This window comes from Thamnophis sirtalis, unplaced genomic scaffold, assembly GCF_051295495.1.
Source record: "Thamnophis sirtalis isolate CommonGarterSnake01/CBP01778 unplaced genomic scaffold, rThaSir2_p1.2 scaffold_3, whole genome shotgun sequence".
Lineage (NCBI taxonomy): Eukaryota > Metazoa > Chordata > Lepidosauria > Squamata > Natricidae > Thamnophis > Thamnophis sirtalis.
The window spans coordinates 170,752,996-170,770,428 of NW_028261383.1; the positions used below are offsets into that span (position 1 = coordinate 170,752,996).

The 17,433-nt window shown below is 45.3% G+C and overlaps 1 protein-coding gene across 1 annotated transcript in view; it reads left to right on the forward strand.

Annotated features, from left to right (window-relative positions):
- The window catches only part of CCDC22 (CCC complex scaffolding subunit CCDC22), a 34,787-nt gene extending 17,485 nt beyond the window's left edge, over positions 1-17,302 (forward strand). The window contains exons 8-18 of the mRNA XM_087710919.1: positions 727-933; positions 1,162-1,218; positions 2,141-2,260; positions 3,252-3,371; positions 5,119-5,235; positions 5,346-5,447; positions 6,667-6,774; positions 12,828-12,923; positions 13,009-13,068; positions 15,181-15,255; positions 16,891-17,302. Coding sequence (XP_087567045.1) covers positions 727-933; positions 1,162-1,218; positions 2,141-2,260; positions 3,252-3,371; positions 5,119-5,235; positions 5,346-5,447; positions 6,667-6,774; positions 12,828-12,923; positions 13,009-13,068; positions 15,181-15,255; positions 16,891-17,004 — 1,176 coding nt within the window. The 3' untranslated portion in view covers positions 17,005-17,302. The remainder of the gene's footprint in view (positions 1-726; positions 934-1,161; positions 1,219-2,140; positions 2,261-3,251; positions 3,372-5,118; positions 5,236-5,345; positions 5,448-6,666; positions 6,775-12,827; positions 12,924-13,008; positions 13,069-15,180; positions 15,256-16,890) is intronic.
- Positions 17,303-17,433: the final 131 nt, after the last annotated feature.

Below are 17,433 nucleotides of genomic sequence, written 5' to 3' on the forward strand. Positions count from 1 at the left end.
GAACTCCCCGTGGAGATTCGGACCCTCACCACCCTCCAGGCCTTCCGCAAAGCCCTTAAAACCTGGCTGTTCCGACAGGCCTGGGGCTGATGAGTTCCTGTCCCCGCTCGAGTGGTGTGGCTGTTGATTGTTTTTAAATTGTGGTATTGTTTTGTCCATGTCTTTTTTTCCTATTTGTATCCCCTACCACCACCCCTTGACTTGGGTTGTGAGCCGCCCTGAGTCCCTTCTGGGAAAAGAAATATAATAGAAATATAATAAATTCAATTCAATTCAATCTCTTCCTTTCCTCAGATTGCACCTTTCCACAAGTCCTTCATAATGCTTTTTTTCAGAGTATGCAGGATGCCTCGCTAGATGTGGGGTTTTCTGTGCAGATAAACCTTAAAATGTTTTGTGTTATTCGATTTCCAAAACTCTGAATCTAACCGAAGTTTGCACCTATGGGCTGGGGACCACCCCCCATCAAATATTATTGAAGTGAACATTTCGGCAGCTTCCTTAATTGACTGCGCTGGCAAAGACCGCCGGGTGTTTCAGTTCAGCGATATTTGAAGGACGTAGCTACTCGGCTACTGCAATAAAGGAATAAAATTAACTTGCAGCAAAAAGAGTGTGGGTGGTTGCTATTTCCAGGGATGTTGCTCATAACTTCCCACTCTTAATTCTTTTAACTTGACACACACACCTGCCCCCCCCCCTCGCCCCATATTGCCCCATTCTCAGGAATACCGCCAATGGAAGCATCAACGACTGCACCATCGACTCCTGGACCAGCTACGACAAGCTTCTCGTGCTGGCCCATCTCAACAAGGAACAACCAACCGAGAGCTGCTGCAGCTACTGGAGACGTTCGGTGCTGGCCACGAGCAGGCTGGTGCATTAGCCAAGGGCTCTCGCTTCACCCACACTCAGCATTTGGCCTACAAGCAGGTACGAGGGGAAATATTCGACTTTAATTTGAGATGGGGGAATTAGGATTTTAAACGAGGGGTGCGCGTGGCAGAGCTGCTGCTTTGCTCTGGGTCGATCAGGGTGACTTGAATCCTCCAGTGGGCATCAGTTGGAGAAGTCTATTGGTCAAAGTCATGTTGGTGGGAAGGGCAGAAGAAGTAAAATACCCGGAGCCGACCTTCCATTTCCATCGTTCCCCCCCAACAGGATGCAGAAATCCCAACACAGGTGGAGACTTTGCCAAACTCTCGGACCTCGGAACAGGTAAGCAGTTTTAAGATAGCAATAGCAATAGTTAGGCTTATATACCGCTTCCTAGGGCTTTCAGCCCTCTCTAAGCGGTTTACAGAGTCAGCATATTGCCCCCAACAACAATCTGGGTCCTCATTTTACCCACCTCGGAAGGATGGAAGGCTGAGTCAACCATGAGCCTGGTGGGATTTGAACAGCCAAACTGCTGAACTGCAGTCAGCTGAAGTAGCCTGCAGTGCTGCATTTAACCACTGCGCCACCTCGGCTCTTGAAGATGTAGGAGATGTGGGTTCAACCCATTTTCTTTAGCTCATTCTTTGGGAAAGGATTGCTTACGTATTGTAGGATGTTTCAGAAGAGCAAGCTGGGGTGTTCAAACTTGACAGCGTTAAGACTTTAAGGTTTAGATAGGACTCTTGGACGTGGGCGGGGTGATAGGTGAGCCAGCCAATCAGTGAGCGGTGGGCGGGGCAAGCGTGATGCGGATAGGCGGGGGGAGGGAGCTGGAACCAGTTCTAAACGGCCTGGTAGATTTGTGGAACTTTTTCTATAGAATAGGTTAGAACTGGCAGGAACCCACCCCTGGAAGGGAGAAGTAAGAAATGTGTCGGAAGACATTGGTTGTAATCTCCAAAGCTTATTGAGTCCAAGCTGACTTATTTCATGAGCCTCTAATTGCTTGCTGTCGTATGAAACCTGGTTTCCTTTTGGGTAGTTTATGTCCAAAGGAAAAATAGGGAGCCCAGTTACACAAAAATCAGTTTCTTACATAAAGCTGTTTAAAGCCCACTGTATACGTTGTCTGTTTTACAGAACGCAAGCAAGAATAAGAATAGAATGTCTGAACAGAAAATTCCAGCACTTAGAAATCCACTGTTTTCAATGAATATCCTTTTGATTTCTCTCCTCTTTTTTTCCCCTTTTTTGTTCTCAGGAGTTCCGGGAAAACCAGGCAGCAGAACTGGAAAATTTGGAAAGTGAACTGAGCCATCTCATAGCACAGATTGAGGAACTGGAGGGCCAGATGTCCACACTGGGGCTGACCCTCACACAGGTGAGAACTCAGCAATGTTATTGTCATCTGGATGGACCGTACTAATCCAAAGAAAGAAATTTGAAATTTAATGAATTTATATGCTGCCCAATCCCGAAGGACTCTGGGCGGTTTACAGAATACAATTTTTTAAAAAAATTAAACATAGAGAAGAAGAAACAGATTTAAAAGAAACACATCATGCACACAATGTAGACGGGGCTGGACCTCATTCATGAGGTCAACAGCCCCAGGCCTGCCGGAATAGCCAGGTTTTAGTAGCCTTTCGGAAGGCCGAGACAGTGGGAAGGGTCCGGATCTCTGTGGGTAGATCATTCCATAGGGTCGGAGCAGCTACAGAAAAGGCCCTCCCCCGGGGAGTCGCCAGCCGGCATTGTCCAGTCGCCAGCACTCGGAGAAGGCCCACCCTGTGAGATCTTATCGGCCGTTGGGAGGTATGTGGCAGGAGACGGTCTCGCAGATATCCAGGTCCTAGGCCATGTAGGGCTTTAAAGGTGATAACCAGCACCTTGAAGCGCGTTCGGAGACCGATAGGGAGCCAGTGCAGCTCGCGGAGAATAGGTGTAACATGGGTGTATCTCGGTACACCCGATATCGCTCGCGCGGCTGCATTCTGGACCAGTTGTAGTCTCCGAACACTTTTCAGGGGCAGCCCCATGTAGAGCGCGTTACAGTAATCAAGTCTGACACAAGACAATCAAGAATTGTCAAGTGTCCTTTGTACCCCATGGCCCTGCAACAGGGAAAAGGCTGGTGGATGAAAGCTGGATTTTTAGTAAAACCTGTGATGCGGGATGGCAATGGAATGATTTAGGGAGACTTTGTGGAGAGATTTGGGAGTCAGCAATGATCCACATCGCTAAATAAATTCCTATGGAAAATCCCTCTGAAATAAATGGGACGTAGCGGGAGTTTGTAGTCATGTTACTGTGAGAATGCTATCCGGGCCCCCTTCAGAGTTTGTTTTGAGAGGAATCCCTTGCTTCCTCAGGTGGAAGGTGAAGTGCGGCAGCAGCAAATGGGGGTGACAGAGCAGGAACAGATCCTGCGTGTGAAAGGACGCACCGTGGAACTATTGCCCGACGCTGAGAACAACATGGCTAAGCTACAGGTAACAACAGGAAGTGGGGAAGTGATAGAGGAGCCAGACTGAAAAGGGAAAACAGCACTTGGGAGTACAAATAACCAGGAACGGAAAATACAATGAAAAGTGGAAATGGTTCAGGGGTGGGTTTCTCGCCCCGTTCCAACCGGTTCGGTTGGAACGGGGCCGGCGGCGTCCTCGTGCACACGCGCAGTGCACGCATGCGTACTAGCGTCTGTGCGATGCTCCAGCTGCTCCTGGAGGATCGCGCAGGCGCTGTATGCGTCCTGCGCATGCGTGGAAGCGCAGAACTCGTCAAAACCGGGTAAGGAGCGCGGGCGGGTGGGTGGACCCTTCGGCGTTCCCGGAAGTTACTTACTTCCGGGTTCGCCGACCAACCGGTTCGCGGGGACCGCCGCAAACCGGTTGAAACCCATCCCTGAAATGGTTCTAAAATAATTGTAACTGGAGCCATTGGAAGGGGAGATCACAGTCTTTTCTATGGCTTGCTCACAATGGTTGCAGCAAAGGGCAGACCATTGGTGGATGTTCTGACCCCCCTCTTTGCTCGTTCAGAAACTACAGCCACACAAAGCTTGTAAAGGAATGTCTTTATCAGTCCTGGCTCAAGCTGGCTGCAAGCCCAAAATAAACATAGATAAACGGCTCTTACAAAAAGTCTTCACTCAAACTAAATACCAAACAGCAAAGTTACGTGAATCCAGACACTTGGCTACAGGCTTCTCTCAATGGTTACACACGAACGGAGAACAACGAAGGAACGTTGACTTCTGCAACCAAGGCTTCTGCAACTAAGGCGTGGCACCATCAGTCTTTTATCTGCAGGAGAAGACCCTAACGAGCAACAGCTGCTCATTATCCTGCATCCCTAAACAACTCACAGGTTTCTGCTGAGTCACAACAGGTGGATATGGATTGCAGAGAATGTGGAAGAAAAGGGTTCCACCACAAATCCGCGAAGCCCTTATCCGCGGAGACATAAGCGCGAAGACTAATTCGCGCCGTTCGAAGCGCTAAGGAAAAACGCGACCCTACCGCGATGACATAATCGCGGAGGGCAAATCCGCGCATTCCCAAGCACTTAGCATCCTAAACCTAAACCTAACCCTAAACCTAACCCTAAACCTAACCCTAAACCTAACCCTAAACCTAACCCTAAACCTAACCCTAAACCTAACCCTAACCTAACCCTAAACCTAACCCTAAACCTAACCCTAAAACAAACCCCTAAACCTAATCCTAACCCTTACCTTAATTTAAATCCGCTTTCTGCCGCCGCGCTGTTTTAAAGCGCCCTTCTGTCGGCGCGCTGTTGTCGCGGCGGTGATGACACGCGGTGATGACGTCGCGGCTTTAGCGACGCGATTTTATCACCGCTATTTTGACAAGCATGGTTTTGTCGTGCCACGGAAGAAAAGCTGGTCCTTGTAGATGGAATGGGGAAAGAGAACACTTGACCCGTGTTTGGAACAAACTTTTATTAAGATGAATTTGCTACAACCTTCCCAGTTTGTTATTCTCAGTATTGCTAACTGGCCATTCCAAAGGGTGGAGTTGTCTACTCAAAGAGAATAGAACATCTAACCTGTAATTGTGGAGGAAAAAGGGGTTTAGTGCATGCAGACAAGCAGCCTATCTCTCTTTCTTTTCCTGCTCTTCTATGAACGGAAGAGAACATTGTGCAGCAAATATCTGGATGGGAGGAGAGCTGGGAATTCTGCTATGGGTCCCAACATCTTGTTTCATCCTTCAGGTGCTGGTTGAGAGCAGTGCGCAAAGAGTCATCCAGCTGGCGGCCCAATGGGAGAAACATCGGGTGCCACTCATCCAGGAGTTCCGAGAACTGAAGGCTCTCCACGATTCCAAGGAGGTGATGCAAGCAAAGGGATGTGAGGGAAACCCTTCTTCAGAAGAGAGACTTGGTGGTGGTGGTGATGATGCTGACCTTCTGATGATACTGACCCTCTCCTCCCCTTTCAGATGGAATCATCACAGCGCTTGTTGGAGATCAGGGAGCTGCACGAGAGGATCCGATTGGCCGCTGATGAGACTAAGCGCAAGGATGACCTCTACAAACAACTGGTTGGTGATGTGTCTGGCTGGTTTCTGCAGTTGGATCCTTGCAAAAACATAGTTTGCCATACATAGGAGAGTGATTGGGACAATGGTTCCTTCCATGACTGATGATAGTCAGATGATAGCTAGAGTCCTTCCACCTAGCTTTCTGCTTTCATGTCTTTTCTAATTAGGGCATGTTAGCTAATGATAGGGATGTGGTGGTTCAGTGGCTAAGACGCTGAGATTGTTGATCAGCAGGTCAGCAGTTCTGCGGTTCAAATCCCTAGCACGGCGTAACGGAGTGAGCTCTCATTACTTGTCCCAGCTTCTTCCAACCTAGCAGTGTTTATTTATTTATTTATTTGTCTTGTATGCCGCACACTCCCAGAGGACTCCGGGTGGCTCACAGAAGACAAGGGAAAGGGGGGAATGAGACAAAGACAACATATTAAAAACAAAACCAACATTCACAATTTCTGTGGAGGTAGTGTGAAAGCAAGTTGAAAAATAGGAACCACCTTTGGTGGGTAACAGCGTTCCGTGCGCCTTCAGCATTTAGTCATGCCGGCCACATGACCACGTAGACGTCTTCGGACAGCGCTGGTTCTTTGAAACAGAGATGAGCACTGCCCCCTAGAGTTAGCAATAGCAATAGCCGTTAGACTTATATACCGCTTCATAGGGCTTTCGGCCCTCTCTAAGCGGTTTTACAGAGTCAGCATATTGCCCCCAACAACAATCCGGGTCCTCATTTTACCCACCTCGGAAGGATGGAAGGCTGAGTCAACCCTGAGCCGGTGAGATTTGAACAGCCAAACTGCAGAACTGCAGTCAGCTGAAGTAGCCTGCAGTGCTGCATTTAACCACTGCGCCACCTCGGCTCTGGGAACAACTAGCACATATATGCTAGGGGAACCTTTACCTTTACATAATGATTGCTCTAATTTTTCTAATTGGGAAATTACAAAATATTTTGCATGGGGTGAAAATATATTACATAGAGCTTTTCTAGAAATGTTGTAGGTCCTATAAATGTTACTAACTATAAAAAAAATGATTTCCTAGGATACAGTACTATTCCTATCTGATATCTCTGCTTGCCAATATAGCTAAATTTTAAATATTCCAAGGTTCAAATCCTGCTCGTAAAATTGTGATACTGTACTGTGCCAGGAATACTTAATTCCTTCAGAACAACAAACATACCCTTGTGCTCCTCTCCCCGTTTTCTCTCCATGTGCAGCTTGTAGAGGTGGAATCTCTTCCCAAAGATATCTCTCGCTCTGCCTATACCCAGCGCATCCTGGAGATTGTTGGAAACATCTGTAAGCAGAAGGAAGAGATCACAAAGGTAAAGCACTCAAACGGCTGTATCTGGGAAGCGTCAAATGTGTGTGCTGTAAATCCGCTGGACAGGTAGTTCTTGACTTAACAACCAGAATTAGGATCAGGATTTCCATTGCTAACCAAAGGGGTTGTTAAGTGAGTTGTGCCTGATTTTACAATCTTTTTTTTTGCCATGTTGTTCCGTAAATCACTGCAGCTGTTAAGTGAACCTCATTGACTTTGCTTGTTGGAAGCCAGCTGGGAAGGTTGTAAATGACAATCATGTAACCCCAGGATGCTGCAACCATTGTAAATATATGCTGATTGCCAAGTGCCTGTATTTTGACCACGTGACCATGGGAATGTTGTGACACTCACAAGTGGGAAGATCATTTGTAAGTCCTTGTAATTTCCTTCAGTGCTGTTGTAACTTCAGACAGTTGCTAAATCAATAGTTGTAAGTTGACGACTAAGGTTCACCGACAAATGCGTGCTTGACAAAAGCGCGCCGCCGAAACCGCGGCGAGAAAACCACAAGTTCTAAATCGCGCCGACGAATGAGCACAGAAGCCCAACGACAACAGCGCGCTGACAAAAGTGTGCCTTCAAAAACAAGCAATAACTGCAAGTTCTAAACCTAACCCTAAACCTAACTCTAAACCTAACCCTAAACCTAACCCTAAACCTAACCCTGAACCTAACACTGAACCTAACCCTAAACCTAACCCTAAATCTAACCCTAAACCTAACCCTGAACCTAACCCTAAACCTAAACCTAACCCTAAACCTAACCCTGAACCTAACCCTAAACCTAACCCTAACCCTAACCCTAAACCTGACCCTAAACCTAACCCTGAACCTAACCCTGAACCTAACCCTAAAACTAACCCTGAACCTAACCCTGAACCTAACCTAAACCTAACCCTAAAACTAACCCTAAACCTAACCTAAACCTAACCCTAAACCTAACCTAAAACTAACCCTAAAACTAACCCTAAACCTAACCTAAACCTAACCCTAAACCTAACCTAAACCTAACCTAAACCTAACCCTAAACCTAACCTAAAACTAACCCTAAAACTAACCCTAAAACTAACCCTAAACCTAACCTAAACCTAACCCTGAACCTAACCCTGAACCTAACCCTTACCTTAACTGAAATCGCGCTTTTGTGGGCGCAGTTTTGTCGGCGCGTTGTGGGCGCGTGTATGATGTCGCGGTTTTCTCGCCGCGCTTTTGTCGTGCGTGCATTTGTCGGGTCACGGACGACTAACTATAATATGTTCAGGGTTGGTAGCAATTGGGAGGACATGTTGGCACCTAAGTGATCTTCCTGTCACTTGGATCCTCAAGCACTGTACTGTAAATCCCACATCCATCTCCCATGCTGCCTGGGGAATTCTAGGAGTTGAGGAGGTCCACTCGTCTTAAAAATTGCCACGCTTGAGAAACACTGATCTAAGCAGTACTGTTGTGGACTAAGATCAGGAGACCCAGAGAGGAATCAGAAATTCCTGCCAAGAGATTATTACAATAATCTAAGCATAAAACAATTAAAAGGCCAACCTTGCAGCATGTTTTATTCTGCATTTACTATGCCAATAGCTATCTTCTTCTGGTTAGCCACTCACTGTCTGGTTGGTCACCTGTTGGCCAGCCCAATCTAGAAACAAGGATGATGTAATGGTAAAATGAGTCCTTGGTAACTTCCTGCTTCCTGTACACTGCTATAAATTTTACTGCCTAAACTAACGAACTTTTTAGGAATGCTATACAGAAGTCTTTCAGGAATAATAGCATTTGGATGCAAGTGGAAATTGTGTTATACCAACAGAGAGGGAAATACTGGATCTTAAAAAGGTTTTTATAGGGGTACACTATTTTCGTAGATTTAAGAGCCATGCTAAGGTCTGCTCTTAACAGTGGTGACAATAGTTTAGTTTAGTTTAGTTTTATTGAACTTGTATGCCGCCCTATTCCCTGGGGGACTAAGACCGGCTAACAAACTAAATAGGGGAAAGGGGAAATACAAAAAACGAAAAGACAGACAAATACAAACAGCTTAAAAACTCATCAACAGCCGCAACAATTCGAGCGGGGGCGGGGAACTCGTCAGCCCCAGGCCTGCCGGAACAGCCAGGTTTTAACGGCTTTGCGGAAAGCCTGAAGGGTGGCGAGGGTCCGAACCTCCACGAGGAGATCATTCCAGAGGGCCGGAGCAGCCACAGAGAAGGCCCTTCCCCCGGGGGGTCGACAATCGACACTGGCTAGTTGATGGAATCCGGAGGAGACCTAATCTGTGGGATCTAATCGGTCGTGAGGAGGTAATTGGCAGAAGGCGGTCTCTCAAGTACCCAGGTCCGATACCGTGTAGGGCTTTAAAAGTAATGACTAGAACACAAAGTATACTTTATTATTTTTTGGGGGTTTGGGGGAGGGGATGAAAATTGCCCTTTAAAATTACCCCAGTTTTAAAACAAAACGTATTATTGGAAAACTTACTATTGGGGGCTTTGGGTCTTCAGAGGATGTGCTGATGAATTGCAGACATGGATTGCTGTTGTTGTTGTTTTTTTAATCCTCTAGCATGTCTTTTATTCAACATATGACTTCAGCCAGATGCTGAAGGGCTGAGCTGTCACGAGAACAGCATATTTGACACAGTGAAAGGGCCATGCCAGGGAAGGTACAGAATCTGTTCAGACTTCCTGCCATACCATCGCTCTGCATTTTAACACTGGGGCGATTTTTGAAAGGCGATCTTTATCCTCTCCATACGCACCACCCCCAAATCTTAATCATGTCAAATCTATAGATACACTTGACAACAATGTCAAATTCTTTCTCTGCCAGGTTTGGCTTGGCACCAATTTTCTTCAATGTCAGCATTACTGAAGACGTACTTATTCACCCAGAGGGGTTTCCTCCCCCCCTCCTGCATTGTCATTTCGTGTGTGTTGCTGTCATTTGTATTAAGCCGTTTCAACAGTTATGACTTCTTCCATTGGATATCATTTTATTTGCTCGGTTTACTATATTCACTTTGGCATTAAAAAGAGCCAAGGTGGCGCAGTGGTTAGGGTGCAGTACTGCAGGCCACTTCAGCTGACTGCTATCTGCAGTTCGGCGGTTCAAATCTCACCGGCTCAAGGTTGACTCAGCCTTCCATCCTTCCGAGGTGGGTGAAATGAGGACCCAGACTGTGGGGGCGATATGCTGACTCTGTAAACCGCTTAGAGAGGGCTGAAAGCCCTATGAAGCGGTATATAAGTCTAACTGCTATTGCTATTGCTATTCTCACCTCTTCTATAGAAGAGGTTCCACAAATCTATAGTGCTGTTTAGAACTGGTTCCATGTACACCCCACTCCCCCGTCCGCACATCATCAAGATGAAGAGCGAGAGGAGGAATTCTGGGAGTTGAAGTCCACAAGTCTTAAAGCTGTCAAGTTTGAACTCCCCTGGGTTTTTTTTCCTAAAGGGTTGGGGTGCAAGTCTCTTGTAACTTGACAGCTTTAAGACTTGCATGCTTCAAATGCCAGAGTTCCTGAGCCAACATTTTTTTATTGCTAAGCAAGAGCGTTGTTAAGTGAATTTCAGCACATTTTACAAGTTGGCCACGTCCACCCAATCACATGGCCAGCAAGCCACTCCCACCCGGTCACATGGCTGGCAAGACACTCCCACAAAGCAGGCCACACCTACAGAAGAGGTTCTAAAAAAATTTTAAACCCACCACTAAAGTGAGTAACAGTGTTGTATAAAGCATATCTGCCTCCCTCAAAGGTAACAGATAAAGAAGCAGGCGTATGCATACAAGGATAACGCCCAGCTATAATGCACAGGTGGTTTCCAATTCCTTCTGTGCAAAAGCTCATTGTGGTCTGACTCTCCTTCACTTTGGTTGAGTCCAGTGAGTGTGATAGTTTTCTGATTATCTGTCATTTCACCTGGCTGGGTTCCAAGAGGAATGTATGAAAATCCCTTTGTCGATTTTACAATTACTCAGTCACTACCATTGGCAAAAAAGTATAGAACCTTTTAGAGTGCCAGGTGTAAGTATCCTCTCTTTTGGTGATTTGGGTCTGATCACATTCTCACGTCCCAAAAGAGCCCAGGTGAATGGTAAAACGTTAGGATAAATCAGGCGAGGAATCTAATGCCATGCAGCGCCATGCTATTTTTTAATTGTAAAACTGTAGTAATATCAGACTCCAACACCTCCCCCCGCTTGAAAAACCACACTGAGCTTCTTCTAACCATTTCCTGCCCCTCACCTATAGATAAAAATCTTGCCAAACTCAAGCAAACTACTTGCATCATTAAAGATATAACCTGAGAACTTCTAGGGAATTAACTCTCTTCCTTCCAGCCAAACTATCTAAACTTCACTGTCTTTTGCTCCTCTGCAATGCCCTCCCTTCCTCCTGGAGAATCGAGATTATATTCCATCACAAGCAATAGAATTGTGCAAATCTAAATGCACTTCCACCTCCCTCTCTGGCTTTGTGAAAACTAGAGTCTCGTTTGTTTACTAAGGTTACATTCCTGCCCTGGTCTCAGTATTTTATCTAACCGTTATCTTGGTCCCAGCTCTTCTTCCTGTCCCTCAAGGCCATCTGCCCACTATGTAAAATGAGGGGAGATTCCCCACTGATGCATTCTCAGAGCAAAAATAGAATTTTAAGTGCAATAAATAAATCGCCTATCTTCCTGGAAGTCTGGACTCTTCTTGAGCCGAGGTGGCGCAGTGGGTAGAGTGCAGTACTGCAGGCCACTTCAGCTGACTGCTAGTTCGGTAGTTCAGCGGTTCAAATCTCACCGGCTCAGGGTTGACTCAGCCTTCCATCCTTCCGAGGTGGGTCAAATGAGGACCCAGATTGTGGGGGCGATATGCTGACTCTGTAAACCGCTTAGAGAGGGCTGAAAGCCCTATGAAGCGGTATATAAGTCTAACTGCTATTGCTATTGTGCCAGTATCTTTGAACTCTTGTTACCATTTCTGCCTAACCAAACACATAGCATCAATCAAAAATGGTGGCACTGAGCAAGCTTCATCAGTCTCTTTCAGTAATGGTCCCTCTCTTCTCAACAGGGCCCTCAACTTGTGCCTGTCTATATTGGACAAAGGCTATTTGTCTCGTCACTGAGTTTTGATTATTAGGGAGGTTCTTCACTTAACGGTGTTTACAATAATTGTAAATGAGACTGGAAAAAATGGATTGACTGTATACAAAACAAATATGGGTCTAAGAAATTACAGATAGCCTATGCTTAAGATTAGGAATAATCTAAACTGCTCAAAGTTAGTGTAACAGGAAGAAGCTGAGTTCAATGCAGAGATGTTATTAACTTCTTTTTTTTTTATTTCCTTTGTCTCAATATATTTTAGACTGTGTTTGTTAAAAATCTATACCGTTTACGGGCTCTGGGAAGTCGGGGGGGGGAAAGGGAGGTGGGGTGTTAGGGGGGAGGGGGGATATATAGTATGTGCTAGATTTTAAAGTAACGTGACGGCCATGACGGCACTTGTATACTGTTGCTCTTTAATTCCACTGTAAAAATAGGACAAGCTGAATATATTAATAGATTGTAGAAATACACCGAAGGGAGGAGTAGAGGGATAGAAGAAAGAGGGGTAGCGAGGGTGGGAGAGAGGACTGGAGGGAGGGTGAGAAGGAAGGGAGGGAGTGTATCGGGAGAGAGGAGTGGTAGAGGGGGAGGGGAAGTAGGGTAATGGGGAATGATGGAGGGAAGATGGAAAGTTGGAGGGGGGTGAAAGAAAGGGTGTATGGAGGGTCGAAGAGGTACATTGGGTTTCTATTTTGGGGGGTATTGTTGACAAGAGGAATGGCTGTGTTTATTGTTTAATGTTATATGGCCCCGGTTATGCACAGTATATATGTGACTGTACGAAAATGAAATGGAAAATAAAAACACATTTACAACAATAATTGCTGCTATTATTTTAGCGTTGTTCAATGATTTCTTATTGGCAATTATGAACTCTGCTAAATTCTCATTTGCAAAGGCTTTGCTGTTGTTTTATGTGTGCGGCTATTTGTTTTTCTTTCCCAAGATCTTACATGACACCAAGGAGCTCCAAAAGGAAATTAATAGCCTTGCTGGGAAGCTGGACCGGACTTTCGCTGTCACTGATGAGTTGGTTTTTAAGGTAATGGCTGGGGATCAGAAGAGGGGAAAAACACTGAAGGGGCAGATTGAAGAAGCTAACGTCTTCCCCTTGTCTCTTTCCACAGGATGCCAAGCGGGATGAGGCTGTGAGGAAGGCCTATAAGTATTTGGCAGCTTTGCATGAGGTGAGAGGTTTCCTATCGCAATAACACACAGCAGATGTTTATGGATGTGCGCAAGAGAGAAATAGATGGATTTTTAGAACTTAGAGAAGAGAAATTCCTGCAAGAGAACAGCAGCGGCTTTTTAAGGGCTGTTTCCCAAAGATATGGCATAATCTGTTGCGGGACACAAAGTGGGAACAATGTGCATAATGAGTAGAGGTACCTTTCTACTCTGATACCCTTCTTTTTCTTTTCCCTTCCCTGTTATCTTTCAATCTCCCTCTTCAGTTTTCCTCTAGGAGGCTGCGAGGCAGTGGTGGGTTTAAAATTTTTTTAGAACCTCTTCTGTAGGTGTGGCCTGCTTTGTGGGAGTGGCTTGCCAGCCATGTGACTGGGTGGGAGTGGCTTGCTGGCCATGTGACCGGGTGGGAGTGGCTTGCCAGCCATGTGATTGGGTAGACGTGGCCAACTTGTAAAATGTGCTGAAATTCACTTAACAGCGCTCTTGCTTAGCAATCAAAAATGTTGGCTCAGAAACTCTGGCATTTGAAGCATGCAAGTCTTAAAGCTGTCAAGTTACGAGACCCTTGCACCCCTAAACCTTTAGAAAAAAAAATCCCAGGGGAGTTCAAACTTGACAGCTTTAAGACTTGTGGACTTCAACTCCCAGAATTCCTCCTCTCACTCTTCATCTTGATGTGCGGACGGGGGGTGGGGGTAGATGGAACCAGTTCTAAGCACTATAGATTTGTGGAACCTCTTCTATAGAAGAGGTTAGAATAGCAATAGCAATAGCAGTTAGACTTATATACCGCTTCATAGGGCTTTCAGCCCTCTCTAAGCGGTTTACAGAGTCAGCATATCGCCCCCACAGTCTGGGTCCTCATTTCACCCACCTCGGAAGGATGGAAGGCTGAGTTAACCTTGAGCCGGTGAGATTAGAACCGCTGAACTGCAGATAGCAGTCAGCTGAAGTGGCCTGCAGTACTGCACCCTAACCACTCCGCCACCTCGGCTCATAGAACTGGCAGGAACCCACCCCTGCTGCTAGGGAAGGGTCTGATATCTTTTAGAGATGGCTTGCTTGTAAAAGGCACTTGAAAATAAGCCAAGGATCACAGGTAGCCATGCCCATGCCATTCCTCCAGGAAAGCCCTGCCACTATTTAAAGTTAATGCAGAAGAGGGGTCTTGGCTATGGACCATGGTTCCACCACAAAATCGTGTTCAACTAAAGCGCGCTTGACGAAACCGCGTAGCTGACGTCATCACAGCGCGACGAAAAAAGCACGCTGTGAAAGCTAAAGCTAAAATTAACCCCTAAACCTAAACCTAACCCCCCTAAACCTAACCCTAAACCTAACGCTAAACCTAACCCTAACACTTAACCTAACCCTAAACCTAACCCTAACCCTTAACCTAACCCTAACCCTTAACCTAACCCTAACCCTTAACCTAACCCTAACCCTAACCCTTAACCTAACCTAAACCTAAACCTAACCCTAAACCTAATCCTAACCCTTAACCTAACCCTTAACCTAACCCTAAACCTAACCCTTACCTTAACTTGAATCGGCTTGCTTTCAAAGCGCTATTTAAAGCGCCCTTTTTTCTCCGTGGTTGCTGTTGTCGCCCTGCTGATGACGTCAGTGACGCGGTTTAATCGGGCGCGCTTTAGTGGAGCGCGGTTTTGTCGTGCCACGATGGACCATACAAGTGAGCCTGAACTGCCCACCTGGGAGGGTTGAACAATGAGGCAAGCAGTCTCCAGCGTAGTCTAGCTACAAGTATTAAGGCTTAAAACCAGGATCTTGATTTGAGCCCAGTAAATACTTCACAACTGGATATTTCAGGACTGATATATTGGAATTTTTACATGGCTTAGCATCCCAGCGGGGATGCTTTGCATCAGTCATATTTCTGGACAACTTGAAAGATAGGCCTACGAGACACAACAAAATCATGGTATGAGTGCAGGTATGTGATGTGGGTATATAATCTTATTAGGGTACTTCACATAAGTGCCCTTGTAAATGTAATCCTACCTTTGTTATATACCCAAGATGGCCCACACTGCAGTGTACCTCCTTGGGACCCTTCCCCACTGAAGCTGCCATTTCTGCCTCTCCCTTAGAATTGCAGTCAACTGATCCAGACGATTGAGGACACGGGTACCATCTTGCGAGAAATCCGAGATCTTGAGGAGCAGGTGAGTCTGACTTGAAATACAGGTGGCAGATGGGAACAATTATGGCTTTCACAGCTATCACTATTTGTATGCATTTGAAATTTGTTAGTTTCAGCCCATTGCCAGCTGTTCATTTCATTCCTTGAAATAAAATAGCTCTTGAACAGTTGCATTTCTGCATAGAGATACCTGCCCCTCTGTCTTTCTGATAGCTTTCTCGTGATGCTCTCTCCCTCCTTCCTCGTTGCTTTGTGAGAGAATATGTGTGAAAGTCTTTCTAAACTCTGTATAAAATATGATGGAGGTTGGTAATAATTTGTGTTGCTTTCTGATTCTGCAATCCCCTAATATATTCAGCTGAAATTGGGAATAACGTTAAGTATCCTTTGTTTATTTTTAATGAAAAGCCCAGTCTCTTGTTATAGAGACAGCTATTAAAAAGCCAGAATCCCTCTAGACCTGAAGTACGACCATGAATGCCTGCTCAGTTTCTCTTTTCTCTCCATTAAGCAGGAATAAGATTATGACCCTAGGAATCGGGTCATATATCTTGTGGTGTATATTGTCTGCTTCTTGAGTAATAAAGTTTCTTGTGCAGTGTTATACAACAATCCCTATTAATTCTTTTGATGTTTGTCTAGAATAGGCAGTCTCAGACATTTTTTGGTTCATGGCATCCTTAGCAGTTCCGAATTGGGGGCTGCAGTGCCCCGGGGCATCACAGCAAATTCATGAATAGGTCCATGTATTAAGTAGTAAAACATCTCACACAGTGCCCTGTGAGTTTGCTTTGTGGCCTGGGGATGCCACGGGGCACAGTTTGGGAACCTCAAATGTAAGGTTTTGGTGTGGGTTCTTAACATAACCTGATCTAGCAAAACAAAAAACAAAACAAAAAACCCGCAATCCTAGGAATAAAATCAAAATCAGTTTTTTAAAATAATTTTGTTAACTCTTGATTAGAAAAGCAGAAGTAGAAATTTTTTTTTTCCTGATAAGCATTTGCAATTTTAGATACGTGATTAGCCTGGCAGTATCAAACAGACCTTCCAAGACATGTGTGAGCAAATCACAGTATCCTTTAACACACACACACACACACACACACACACACACACACACACAAATTCTGACCACTGAATTTTGATGGCAAACTACCAAAAGGTTTTTGATGCTGATATCAAAGTTATATTGAAAAGTTATGGAAATCACCTTTGGGCTATAAGATGACCAAAACCTACAAAAACAGCCCTCTCAATAGTTTGGAAATGCTGGTGTTATCACTGGATATTTAACCACTCTGTTATGGCAGCGCTTGATAGCTGAAGATAATCACGCCATAAAAATAAAGTTTAAATGAAGTTCCCCCATCAACTAAAAGGTTTCCCACCTCCTATTGGGAAAATGGTTTGAAATCTTTTCCAGATATCCCTTTTACAGTTAAAAGCTGTAATAATTAAGGATAAAAGTTTAATTTTAGAAAAGGGGTGTGCTGGTGTGAAAGTGATAATTTGGGAAGCGAATGCCATTATTCTCCATTTCTTTTTTTCCCCATTTTTTGACGGATTAATTCAGCATGATGGATTGCAGAGTGTGCAGGGGTGCCTCCCGTCTAAAATAATGCCCCCCCCCCATTTGTTTGTTTCCCCTTTCCAGATTGAGAGTGAAACCAGCAAGAAAACCCTGAGCAATTTGGAGAGGATCCTTGGAGATTATCGGGCCATAAAGCAGGAAAATATATCACTGCTCAGCCGTTCCCGAGAGACATGAAGATCCCATCTTGATACACAGTTCTAGATGGTTCAAGGGCCCAACCAAGCTCGTTTCATGAAGACTCTCCTGTGCCTCTAGCCAAAAAAAGTGGGGAGAGTGAGCGGGTTTCATTCTTCCAGGCTCTGCCTAGATTGCAAAAACCAGTCCAAGTGCAGCACATTTCGGGCACAACGTGAACCCTGGAGAAACAGATATGCAGTGGGGACATTCTTTCCTCCATTTATTATTTCAAACAAGGCCCTTGTTCCTTTTCTTCTAAAAACCCAATAAAATTCCCCTTTTTCTGTTTTCTTTATTCAGAATACTAGGAATGCTGCTATGAATTAACAGAACACTGCAGCGCGTGGCCAGTGTAGGCTGCCTCGGTTCCACCACAAAACCGCGGTAGACTAAAGCGCACTCGACGAAAGCGCGTACGTGACGTCA